The sequence below is a fragment of the Somniosus microcephalus genome, chromosome 23 (assembly GCF_052327205.1).
Source record: "Somniosus microcephalus isolate GS21.2 chromosome 23, FLI_Smic_1.0, whole genome shotgun sequence".
In the NCBI taxonomy this organism is placed as follows: Eukaryota; Metazoa; Chordata; class Chondrichthyes; order Squaliformes; family Somniosidae; genus Somniosus; species Somniosus microcephalus.
This window is the reverse complement of record NC_141009.1, coordinates 56,769,374-56,781,614: the sequence shown is the minus strand read 5'-3', so window position 1 is coordinate 56,781,614 and position 12,241 is coordinate 56,769,374. Positions and strand designations below refer to the sequence as shown.

Genomic DNA, 12,241 nt, shown 5'->3' with positions numbered 1-12,241 from the left:
TACTTGGGATGTCCCGAGTTTGTGAAAGGCGCTATAGAAATACATGTCTTTCGTCTACCTGTGGATAAAGGGTGTTGCAGATTGAAACCCCAGCAATGTATGAATCCCACCTCAATAGCAGTTCATAAGAAGCGCCATTCGATCCTGGTCTTCAGATGGACGTGAAACAACAACTAAAAGATAAAACAGGAAATGTGCAGAGGAGAGCAGTAAGTTTGATCGCAGGCGAGTTGTGAGGAAAGGTGAGAGAGACTCAAACTATATGTCTTAGAGAGAGAAAGAAGAAAGCTGGGTGGAGGACAAACCTCTTAGAAACACTACAGTCAGGTAGTTACTTCAAAATAAAGTTAGGAAAGTTGGAGCACAGAACAAGAATGGAAATTAGTGAACATTTAGTACCAGTAGATCATAGGAACAGGAAGCGGCCATTCAGCCCCTCGAGCCTGTTCCGCCATTCAATGAGATCATGGCTGATCTGTATCCTAACTCCATCCACCCATCCTGGCTCCATATCCCTTAATACCCTTGACGAGCAAAAATCTATCGATCTCAGATTTAAAATTATTAATTGAGCTCGCATCTACTGCTTTTTGTGGGCGAGAGTTCCACATTTCTACAAACCTTTGTATGAAGACGTGTTTGCTAACTTCTCTCCTGAATGGCCTGGCTCTGATTTTAAGGTTCTGTCCCCTTGTCCGAGACTCCCCCACCAGTGAAAAAAGTTTCTCTTTATCTACCCGATCAATTCTTTTCAAAATCCTAAAATCCTCAATCAAATCACCCCTTAACCTTCTATATTCCAGGGACTACAAGCCTAGTGTATGTAATCTCTCCTCATAATCTAACCCTTGGAGCCCTGGTAACGTTCTGGTGAATCTGCACTGCACTCCATCCAAGGTCAATATATCCTTTCTAAGGTGCGGTAACCAGCACTGTACACAGTGCTCCAGCTGTGATCGAACCAGGGCTTTGTACAGTTGTAACAAAATTTCCTCCCCTTTATATTCTAGCCCTTGAGATATAAAGGCTAATGTTCCAATTGCCTTTTTTGATTATTTTTTGTACCTGTCCACTACATTTTAGTGGTCAGTGTACATGGACCCTCATCAGGGAAAACATCTATATTCCAGAGTGAAATTTGTTCAAGATAATCTACCCAACACACAGAGGCAAAAACACTGTGGTTATTCAAATGTCAACGCACTGGAGGGATGAGATTCAACGGGCTCCACTCTAGCCTTCATGTTAAGCAGTAAAAGAACATTTCAGGAATGAACAGCCAGGGTTATCAACAGGGCAAGAGAGCTCCTTATCAACAGGAATTTCAAATCTAGCCTATAAACTTCAACTCCTACCAAAACCCTTCATTGGTCCTGGATTTAAATAGACTCCGCACACTTACAGATACCTGACCCTTTATGGACTGTCTCTAACAATCTGAATGTTGGGCTATCCCCAGTCGATAACCCACAGGCTACAGGCTGGAGCGAGCCCAGCTCGAACAGCCATGGCCATCCAATCTGCATCTGTATGATAGCAAAATACTGCGGATGTTGGAAATCCGAAATAACAACAAAAAATGCTGGAAAAACTCAGCAGGCCAGGCAACATCCTTGGAGAGAGAAACAGTCAACATTTCAGGTCGAAACCCTTCGTCAGGACTGAAAAAACACAGGAAATGAAACAGATTAAAAGGCCAGTTTGGGGGCTGGGAAATGGGGATGAAAGAACAAAAGAGAAGTGAAGAGACATTGAGAGGTATTCAAAACCAGACGAGATGGTGATAGGACTAGTGGAGACAAAAGACAGCTCTAGATGAAGTGTGAAATGCGCTGGCAGAGTGAGAGACAGCTGCCATGTGGGAGGGAGAAAAAGGGGGAAGGGCCAAAACAAAGGTGTGGATAAAAAATGTAAAAATATAACAGGGGCCGAGGTTATGATCTGAAATTGTTGAACTCTATGTTGAGTCCGGAAGGCTGTAAAGTGCCTAATCGGAAGATGAGGTGCTGTTCCTTGAGCTTACGCTGAGCTTCCGTGGAACAATGCAAGAGCCCGAGTACGGTGAGGTCCGAGTGGGAATGGGGCGGTGAATTAAAATGACAGGCGACCGGAAGCTCGGGGTCACCCTAACGGACTGAACGGAGGTGTTCCGCAAAGCGGTCAATCTGCATCTGTGTCCATTCAAAGGGGTAATGACTAAAACAATAATAACAATGGAGGAAGGTTTGAATGAGGAGCGAGACCACCCAGTGTTAAGGGCCCCACAATCGGTCAGGCAGTGGCAGATTGACCAATCCCTTCTGATTGGATCACACTGCGTTTTCTGTGCATCGTGGAATCTCAGACTCCGTAACATGTTCTACCCAGGCTTACTCGTGTTTTATTTCTATTATTGCTATTATTGCCAAAGCAACGAGCTGTGTAATGACAGCACAGAGGGGCAGGGTCCAGTTACAGCTGAAATAAGCTTGGGAGGGGCGAGGGCGGAAGACCTCTTGGGCACCGGGTGACCCCATGGCTCAGTGCTTACCTGCAATGACGTAGATCATTAGCCCGTGGCTCAGTGCAATCATTCCGACCGGAGTCCGAAGGTCGTGGGTTCAAGTCCCACTCCGGAAACCTGGGCCCACAGTCTAAGTGGACCCTCCAGTGCAGTACCCAAGGGAGTGCTGCACTTCCGGAGGTGCTGTCTTTTGGATGAGGTGTTGAACGAGGCCATGTCTATCCTCGTAAAAGATCTCCTGGCACTATTCGAAGAAGAGGAGGGGAGTTCTCCCCGGTGCCCTGGCCAATATTTATCCCTCAACCAACATCACAAAAACAGATTATATGGTCATTACAGGTAGACTACCCTTTATCCGAACTTCCGAAAACCGAAGCCCTCTAAAAACCGAAGCTTTTTTCGGTCAGCGTAAGTCGTGCGCACGACATGACCAGACTGGCGCACGACTTACAGGCCTAGCCGGATAAGGGATAGTGTAGCATTTTTCCGCACTACTGAAAACCGAAATCGCTCAGCGTAAGTCGTGCGCACGACCCCGACCCCCTACCCCCCGCCGACCCCCCCTGCCGAACCCGACCCCTGCCGACCCCGACCCCCCGCCGAACCCCACCCCCGACCCCGCCCCATTTCGGATAAGATATAGTGTACCAGCCTTTATCCGCACATCCGAAACCAGAAAACCTCTGAAAGCCGAAAGTGGCGCAAAGCATGACCCGACGCTGCCGATGCTTGACCCATGCAGGCGTTATGCTGCTCTGTGCGCACGACCCCGAACCCCGCCGACCCCCACCCTTGCCGACCCCCACCCCCGACCACGACCCCCCGCCGACCCCGACTTTCCGCCGACCCCCACCCTTTCGGATAAGGGATAGTGTATCCTTTATCCGCACTCCCGCAAACCGAATTACTCTGAAAACCGAAGTGTTTTCGCTCACCTTCCGAAATCCGAAATTTTCCGAAAACCGAAACACGGCTGGTCCCGAGGTTTTCGGATAAAGGATAGTCTACCTGTATCACATTGCTATTTGTGGGAGCTTGCTGTGCGCAAATTGGCTGCCGCGTTTCCTACATTACATTAGTGACTATATTTCAAAAGTAATTAATTGGTTGTAAAGTGCTTTGGGATGTCCCGAGGTGGTGAAAGGCACTACTGAAATGCAAGCCTTTCTTTCCTACTTACCTGTAATCACTATTCCTGATCATCAGATTTCTTTATATACAAGTTATGGAGACAAAGAATAAGGAAGAGAGAAAGGGACAAATCCAGAAGTAAGCAAAGCACCAAAGATAACGAAGGGGTGGGGGAAAAAAATTATTAAAATAAACTACATTTTCCAAAGCCTCTTTTCAACTGCTCAGGTCCGTTAGCATCTGAAAACAGAGGGAGAGTGGTTAATGTTTGGGGTTGGGACTCTGCTTGGTTCTGACGAAAAGACTATACCCAAACGTTAACATGTTTTCTCGCTTTCAGAAGCTGACGGATCTGTTGAGTAACTCTGCCATTTTCTGTTCTCGGTCAGATTTGATTTTTTTAAATCACAGAGAAAGGAAGTATTCACCCAGTAAACTGCCCCCCGCCCCCCCTTCACCAACTGGTAACCTCCCGTCCTACCCATTAACCCCCACTCGCACTAACCCGTCTACATTTAGACATTTTAGGGTGAAGATGTGCTGTCCCACGACATCGACAGACACAGTAGTATGTCCCTGGGTCAGTCGGTCACCAATCCGATCATCCATCACACGGTCAAGTGCAGCAGCCATCGGTCAGTGGGTGCAGCATTGATCGCGCGTCTTCGAGAACGCACGGGCCAAATCGGGCACACCGCAACCCCCCGCCCCCCTCACCTCTCGCTGCCCTCCAGCAAATTGCGGATGAGGTTCGTGGCTCCGCGCTCTCCTCGCTTCAGCTCCTCCCGCAGCCGCCGACGCTCCACCTCCATGTAGTGCTGCTGCTCTCGGAAACCCCGGTCCAGCTTCCCCTGCTCCTGTGGAACGTGAGACCACAGTCAGGCACAGAAAGACGTGAACGCAGAACAAAGAAAAACAGGACAGGAAGAGCGAGTCAGCACTAGAATGTGGCTATGCCTGGCGAGCGGAAACCAGCAGCCAAGAAGGGCACCAAAAAAGTCGGGAGTAAAGTCCCAGCAAAGGGCAGCGAGAGGCGGATGAAGGAGAGTTACTGCACTTACAAAGGTGATGAAGCAGGTTCACTCCGACACCGGCATCTCCTCCAAGGCCATGAGCAGCGCAAACTCCTTTGTGAACGATATTTCCGAGCGCATCGCGGGTGAAGCTACCCGCCTGGCCCATTACAACAGGCGCTTGACCATCAGCTCGTGAGAGATCCAGACCGCCGCGCGCCTGATGCTACCCAGGGGAGCTGGTCAAGCGCGCCGTGTTGGAAGGGACAAAAGCTGTGGCCAAATACACCGATTACAAGTAAAACTCCACAATGTACGGAGAAAAAAACAAGCTCAGCAGTAACAACTCAATATTCAACTCTCACCTTAAGTTAGCTACAGTTTCATTTCGTCATTCCTGATTATCCACAGTTAGACAAGCAGTGAGTTCTCCTGGTGTCCCAATCAAAATTCCTCCCTCGGCCAACTAAGTGTATGTGTCAGCCATGGTTCAATGAGCAGCACCATCGCCTGAGTCAGAAGGTTGTGGGTTCAAGTCCCACTCCAGAGACTGAAGCACAAAAATCTAGGCTGCCACTCCAGTGCAGTGCTGAGGGAGCGCTGCACTGTCAGAGATGCCGTCTTTCAGATGAGACTTTAAACTGAGGCCCCGTCTGCTCTCAGGTGGATGTAAAAGATCCCACGGCACTATTTCGAAGAGGAGCAGGGGAGTTATCCCTGGTGTCCTGGGGCCAATATTTATCCCTCAATCAACATCACTAAAAGAGATGATCTGGTCATTATCACATTGCTGTTTGTAGGAGTTTGCTGTGCGCAAATTGGTTGCTGCATTTCCTACATTACAACAGTGACTGCACTCCAAAAGTACTTCACTGGCTGTAAAGCACTTTGGGGACGTCTGGTGGTCATGAAAGGCGTTATATAAATGCAAGTTTTTCAACTCCCAAACACGTCACTCTTATTTGTAGTTTTTGGACGTTGCTGGCCTTCAATTTAATGAATTTCCCGACACAAGTTACTTCAATTCAAGGAGTAATTCATTATGCAGGAGGGTCGGTAACCAGAAGACACAGATTTAAGATAATCGGCAAAAGAACCAGAGGGGAGATGAGGAGACATCTTTTTATGCGGCAAGTTGTTATGATCTGGAACGCACTGCCTGAAAGGATAGTGGAAGCAGATTCAATAGTAACTTTCAAAAGGGGAATTGGATAAATACTTGAAATGAGAAATTTGGGGAAAGAGCAGGGGAGTGGGATCAATTGGAGAGCTCTTTCAAAGAGCCGGCACAGGCATGGTGGGTCGAATGGCCTCCTTCTGTACTGTAAGATTCTATAACATCCTTTGTACCCTGGAGAATATTAAAACATTTTTCAATATATTTTCGAAACAGCCAAATTAAAGTCGAGACCCTGCTATCCAGACGGCGCAGGGTACAATGCCAGACGTCAGCAACAAGTCTCTAACGTGCTGACAGCCACGGTTAAAGAACGCCAACTACTGGTGATATCTACGGGAGGCAGAGAGTCTCAAAGAGACGCACAAAATCATTCGGAAACAGGTGAGATTTGTAGACCCTTGTGTACCAAGAGCACATGGGGAAAGGAGTAACCCAAGTGAGCTGGGCCGGGCTGGGTTGGGATACATCCGATCTGTCCCTGAAACCAGAACACAACAACCGATTCTGACTAGCATCAATCCTCGAGAGCCTGCAACAAGTTACAAAACGCCACAAGTTATATTTTATTCTACACAGGGGCAGTGACCCTACCCGCCATTTTGTCCCCATCTGCCATTTTGTCCCCTCTCTGCTCGTTCCCCCGGTTACCTGCTTCACTGACATCAGGACCTGCTCCTTGTAACTGTTCTTCTGCAGGATGAGCTGTGTCCTCTCCCGCTGCGCCTCGTTCAGCCTCCTCTCGATCGCCAGCTTGTCCTGCTGCTTCTGCTCCTGGGAACGGGAGACAGAGCGAGTGAGGTGCGGCATCACAAACTCATATGGGAGCTGCCTTGGCGGGCGGCCACGCAGCAACATAAACACTGTGCCACAGCGATGGGCAGGTCACTGGGGCAGGTGCAGTTGGTGAAAAGTCATACCCACCCCGGTTTCTCTTGATGGGCTGAGCTGTACAAACCAGGAGGGATCTGGGTTCAACCTGGATTTAGCTGGAGCACCAGGTTAGGTTGGTGGAAATGGCTGCAGCAGAGTGCCTTCTAACCGGGGAAAGGAGGAGGGTGATTGGGGTGGGTGGGGGTGGAGGGGGTTGTCCAGTGACCCCGGCTAAAAAGCGTGTGTGTAGGCGTCAGGTGACCTATGATCCCCTCTGCCGCCCCCCCCAACATGGTTAGATAGTTCACCCACACCTATTGTTGATCAAACAAGACAGGCCACTCGAGCAAGGTATTGGCGCGGGATTGGTATTTGTTGAACAGCTCAGGAGAGGGAGAGTAACAGAAGAAAAAACTCCAGTTTGGAGGCAGACTCCGGAGTCATTTTTTCTTCAGCAATGAAAGCAAGCATGTTCTCCACTGACTGGGGCGGGGACCATGCTGGGAATGTGTTGTGACCGGGCAGGACCGCACTGTGACCAGGTGGGAACGTGCACGACCAATGTTCCCGTTAAGCTGCACTACCGCGCAGTTGTTGCAAGGTCCTGTACAGGCCGCTCACTGGCTTTCGCATTGTAAATAGCGCACGTGTTCAAAAATGTAAATGGGTCACGCAGTGGGGGAGGCAGGCCAGTTTACAGGGGACGTTGGCTGTGACTGGGGTAGGACCGCGGGCCGCGCGTGACCCCGGGGCGGGAACGGGCCGTGTGTGACCCCGGGGGGGGGGGGGGGGGAGAACGGGCCGTGTGTGACCCCGGGGCGGGAACGGGCCATGTGTGACCCCGGGGCGGGAACGGGCCATACGTCACACAAACTGGACCGCATTGTGTTTCAGTAATTTGTTTCTGCTGAGGTCAAAGACAGTGGCCCGAAAAGCCTGAATGAAACGAGGCTTTTTATTTTAACAAAATGTAAATCAGGGAAAATATCTCGAGCTTTCTTATTCAAATTAAGGGTTAAATTTTGGAGTAACGGCAAGAAATTAGAACCAAACAAGGGTTGATTACGCCTGCCTGCTGTTTATTCAGGTAATCTCTCGCCCGAGCTTCTTCATTTATCCTTTGCTTGTGGAAAAACTGCCAAAGTGAAAAGCCCAAGTACTTAATTGAGAATACGACTGCTGAATGTCAGATTAAATACATGTTGCACAAATGGTTTCATGAGCCAAGAAGCAGTCAGCGAGTCAGAGCAAGAACCAGGCTGGCCATTAGAGGAATTGTAGGGAATGTCTTTGGGAGGCAGCGGGGGGGGGGGGGGGGGGGAGGGAGAGGCACCAGAGGAGCGGGGGATCGATTTCACCATAGTGTCACATTTTGACAACTGTAGGATATTCCGGTACAACTTACTTCACCACATTGAATGTTTGGCACAAAAACAAATGGGTTTGCCAAATAAAGACCACCGTAATAATATAATGGGAGGATAAAAATAGGCAATGTTATTCTGGGTGATACTTTCGAATATACACCACCACCAGGCTGGAAGGTTTTGGTGCATTAGAATTCTGTACAATGGGTGGGAATTGAGTTTGGTCCATTGGAAGTCAGTACAATGGGACAGAGTGGGAGAAAGTTGGCGAATTGGTATTCAATACTGGAATCAAGATGGACAATTAACAAATTCATTAAGATTTATTTTAAAGTAATAACTGAGCCAACTACACAGAGCAGCAGCTGTGTGCATTTTCTTACCTTCCTCTTTTCGTAGTTCATGAATTTGCTCTGTAATGAAACAAAACTCCTGTAAATACAACACCTGCAAACAGTCACTTCAAGCACTTTGTACCGGTATCATCCACCTCACCAGCCATTCAGCTGACCGGGCGACGGTCTTGGTCGAGTGCGCAGCATTGTAGAGAGCAGATTCATGGTTTTTTTGGCAGGGGCAGGGGGGGAAGTCAGGAGAAAAAAAAAAGGATACCAAAGCTTCGGGCTCATTCACATTCGAGTTTCCAACGAGCAAGTGAAAGTATGGGGTCAGGACCAATGTTCCCTCTAATTTTCTTTTTGTACTGAGCAGGTCACGAACTCCGAGTGCGACCTTTCTGTCAGTGGGCAAATTTTACAACAACCACCACTTCAAAGCTTATATACAGTAATGCCATATTGCCACCCCACCGTCTCAAATCATGAGACAGTCAGACAAGGTTCGATACAAGTTTAACATCACTTCTCGGCTTTTGAATTCCATTCCTCTAGAAATGAGCCCCAGTGCTTTATTTGCACTTTTATGGCTTTTTTAACCTGCGTTGCTACTTGTAATGAGTTGTGAATCTATACCCCTCGATCCCTTTGCACCTCGACCCCATTTAGACTCTTATGTTCCAAGGAGTGGGTCGCCTCCTTATTCCTCCTACCAAAATGCACCACCTCACACTTATCTATATTGAAATTCATTTGTCATTTACATGCCCAATCTGCAAGTTTGTTTATGGTAGAATTAATTAAAAGCTTTTACAAACATGTACAAACTCTATTTTAAAAAAAATTGTCAGAAATGACTGGGATATAAAAGAACTGCATAATAATGTATTAACACTTCAGAAACGGCACTCAGTTACACAATTATGCATCGACAAACAATCCAAAAGTCCAAGGTGAGCTGGAGGCTTATCTATTAGTGCAATTTGTATTAAAAAGTTTTCAACGTATTAGCCCATCCCTCATGTCACTATAGCAGTGGCTGCACAAGCAGCGGCTTTCCTCTGGCGCTGACGTGCTGTACGTCCACATAAGTGATTAGAATAGTAATCACAATGCAACCAGACACCCAACAAATATAAAGTGCTGTAGTTCTTTAGTACACAGTATTAAAAAGGATTGAGCAAAAACGGGTATTTTCAACTTCAATCAATAAACGGTGTCTTCTTGAACCAGCACACCTGCCATGTAACATGACAGAAATGCAGCACTTATTCACAAGTGCAGAAAAACACATACACAATTTGTGTTAACAAATTAAAAACAAAAATCAAGAAAAGCTGTGCGTTATAAATCTCATCATAAAGAAACGACATGAAATAACACTGGACGGCCAGCTGGTGGCGCTGTCCAAGGAGTATAAATACTCGGGCGTGGGCCCAGCTTGCCCTGGGACATTTTGTAAGACAGGAACTAGTGAAGTACAACTAGACCTCCATGTTCTGAAACAAGTTGATTAAAGCCTTGCTTTATACTCAAACCAAGTGCGTAGTGAGTTTTATTACGTCAATTTAATCAACTGTGTATCGACTCCACGCTCAGTGATTTCGGGAACAGCCAGCTACGACTTCAACTGCAGAAGGGAACTCCAGCGTAGTAATCAATCCATCATGGACAAACTACTCAGACCCACCCGTCTTGACCTGGACCCGAATTCACCTACAACTGCTAAGGTATGGAAACACTTGTATCGTACCTTCAGCAACTTCCTCAGGGTGTGTGGTGAGAATGTTCCTGATAAATTAGAGATACTTGCCAATTATGTATCTCATGTGTTTGACTATATCGAAGACTGTGTAGACTATGACTCCGCTATCCTAATATTACACAGACTATATGTTAAGGCCCCAAACGAAATTTTTGCTCGGCATCTACTGGCCACAACTCGACAACAACCCAGGGAATCACTTGACGAATTCCTTCAGAAACTTCGCAGGCTCAGCAAGGATTGTAATCTTAAAGCGGTCACAGCTGAGCAGTACCAGGAGGAGTTAATTAGTGATTCCTTTATTAATGGGATTGCGTCTCCCTTCATACGCCAGCGTCTGTTGGAGAATAAAACCCTCGAGTTACAGGCTGCCTATGACCAGGCATGTTCCCTGGACTTAGCAAAGAGCAATGCAGATACCTATCTTTTACCTCGTGCATGGGCTGCTGCATCACTTTTAATGACTCCTTCGATAGGTCTCGGGCGGAAGCCCTCACTGATGACTCTAACCTAGCGGATGACAACCCTACCCTAGAAGCCTTCACTGATGACGACCCCACCTTAGCGGCATCTTGGCAATCTGGAAGGAAGTGTTTCTTCTGTGGAGGTGAATTCTATTATAAGAAATTTTGTCCTGCTCGTAACGCAACCTGCAATCATTGCAGCAAGAAAGGCCACTTTTCTAAGGTATACCGGTCGAGAGCTCCCGTTAGGTTTGCAGCTACTATCTATAAAACTGCTCCTCCCCTAAGAGCCACTACTAAGGTTACAGCTGTCAAGGGTAAAACTGCCCTTCCTCCCATCACAGTTGTTTTTCCCCAAAGTCTGTCCCATGTAGCCACAAAGGTTTCGGTAAATGGACACATTTTGAGCGCACTAAATCGACTCATGCAGCTCTGACAGCTTCATTAGTGAGCGGGCTGTCAGCAAGTTAAAACTGCGTATTTACCCCTCAGACAGGGAAATTGCAATGGCTCCGACGACACTTTTGGCTTTTGTCTTGTTGACCTTATTCTCAATGGCCGCACTTATTTCTCCACCCGGCTCGGGGTGCTCAAAAACCTATGCAGTGATTCTTCTTATCGTGTCCACGGACAGTCTATACATAGCTCAGCCAGAACTGGACACATTTTTGCGCCGTTGTTGTTGAATTCGGCAAGATCTGCAACAGTGCAGGGTTCCTCTAACAATGGGCATTGCAGGAGATGTTGCATAGTCTGTGCCTCAGTTCCACATTCACAAGTTGTCGGGCTGGTTGAATATCCCCATTTGCTTAGTGACACCTTTGAGCAACCTACACCGGTCCTAAGTCTGTTAAGGCACTTCCAGGTTGCCCAGTTGCAATTAGCTCCTGGGGGAAGGCTTTCATCAAGTAAAATTTCCATCGCTAGGGGTTGTTCAAGACTGGCGAGCCGGTCTTTCCACAAGGCGATGCGGGCTTCAGATGAGGTTGATTGTAATGGAACAACACTGTTCATGAAGCTCTTTCTTGACTTTAGGCGGCTGGGTGTAGGTGTATGACAATGCAGAGGGTGTCTCTCATCTGATGTTTGACAGAGTCGCTCTTTCTTGCTGGCTACCGTTCTTCTTATATCAGGGGGAGCGATACCCGCCAGGATATATAGGCTGTTGGTGTTTGTTGGTTTTAAGCAACCTGTGATAAATCGGCAGCTTGCATCCAGAACGGCATCCATCTTCTTGGCACGAGTAGACCTTTCCCATGCAGGGCAGGCGTATTCGGCAGTGGAATAGCAAAGAGCAAGTGCACTGGTTCGCAATATTTTCGGGCTTGTTCCCCATCTTGTGTTAGTAAGCTTATTCAGGATGTTGTTTCGTACGCTCACTTTTGCCTTTGTCTTCTTGATGTGGTTCTTGAAGGTAAGGCATCGGTCAAGGGTGACTCCTAAGTAGATAGGGTGCTCGCAATGCATCAGTGTTGCTCCACACCAGGTTACTTTCAGCTGTCGTTTGGCTTCACGGTTTCTGAGGTGGAATGCACAAACTTGCGTCTTTGATGGGTTTGCGCGAAGGTGGTTTTCTTCATAGTAGGATTTTAGTCCCTCCAAGGCCTCAAAGC

At 47.6% G+C, this 12,241-nt stretch overlaps 1 protein-coding gene across 2 annotated transcripts in view; it reads right to left on the bottom strand.

Moving 5' to 3' along the window:
* lrsam1 (leucine rich repeat and sterile alpha motif containing 1) overlaps positions 1 to 12,241 on the bottom strand; it is a 100,889-nt gene that overhangs the window by 31,930 nt on the left and 56,718 nt on the right. For both annotated transcript variants that reach the window (XM_085965878.1, XM_085965879.1), the window contains exons 10-12: positions 8,448 to 8,477; positions 6,476 to 6,598; positions 4,352 to 4,491 (exon numbers count right to left, since the gene is read on the bottom strand). In XM_085965878.1, coding sequence (XP_085822004.1) covers positions 4,352 to 4,491; positions 6,476 to 6,598; positions 8,448 to 8,477 — 293 coding nt within the window. The remainder of the gene's footprint in view (positions 1 to 4,351; positions 4,492 to 6,475; positions 6,599 to 8,447; positions 8,478 to 12,241) is intronic.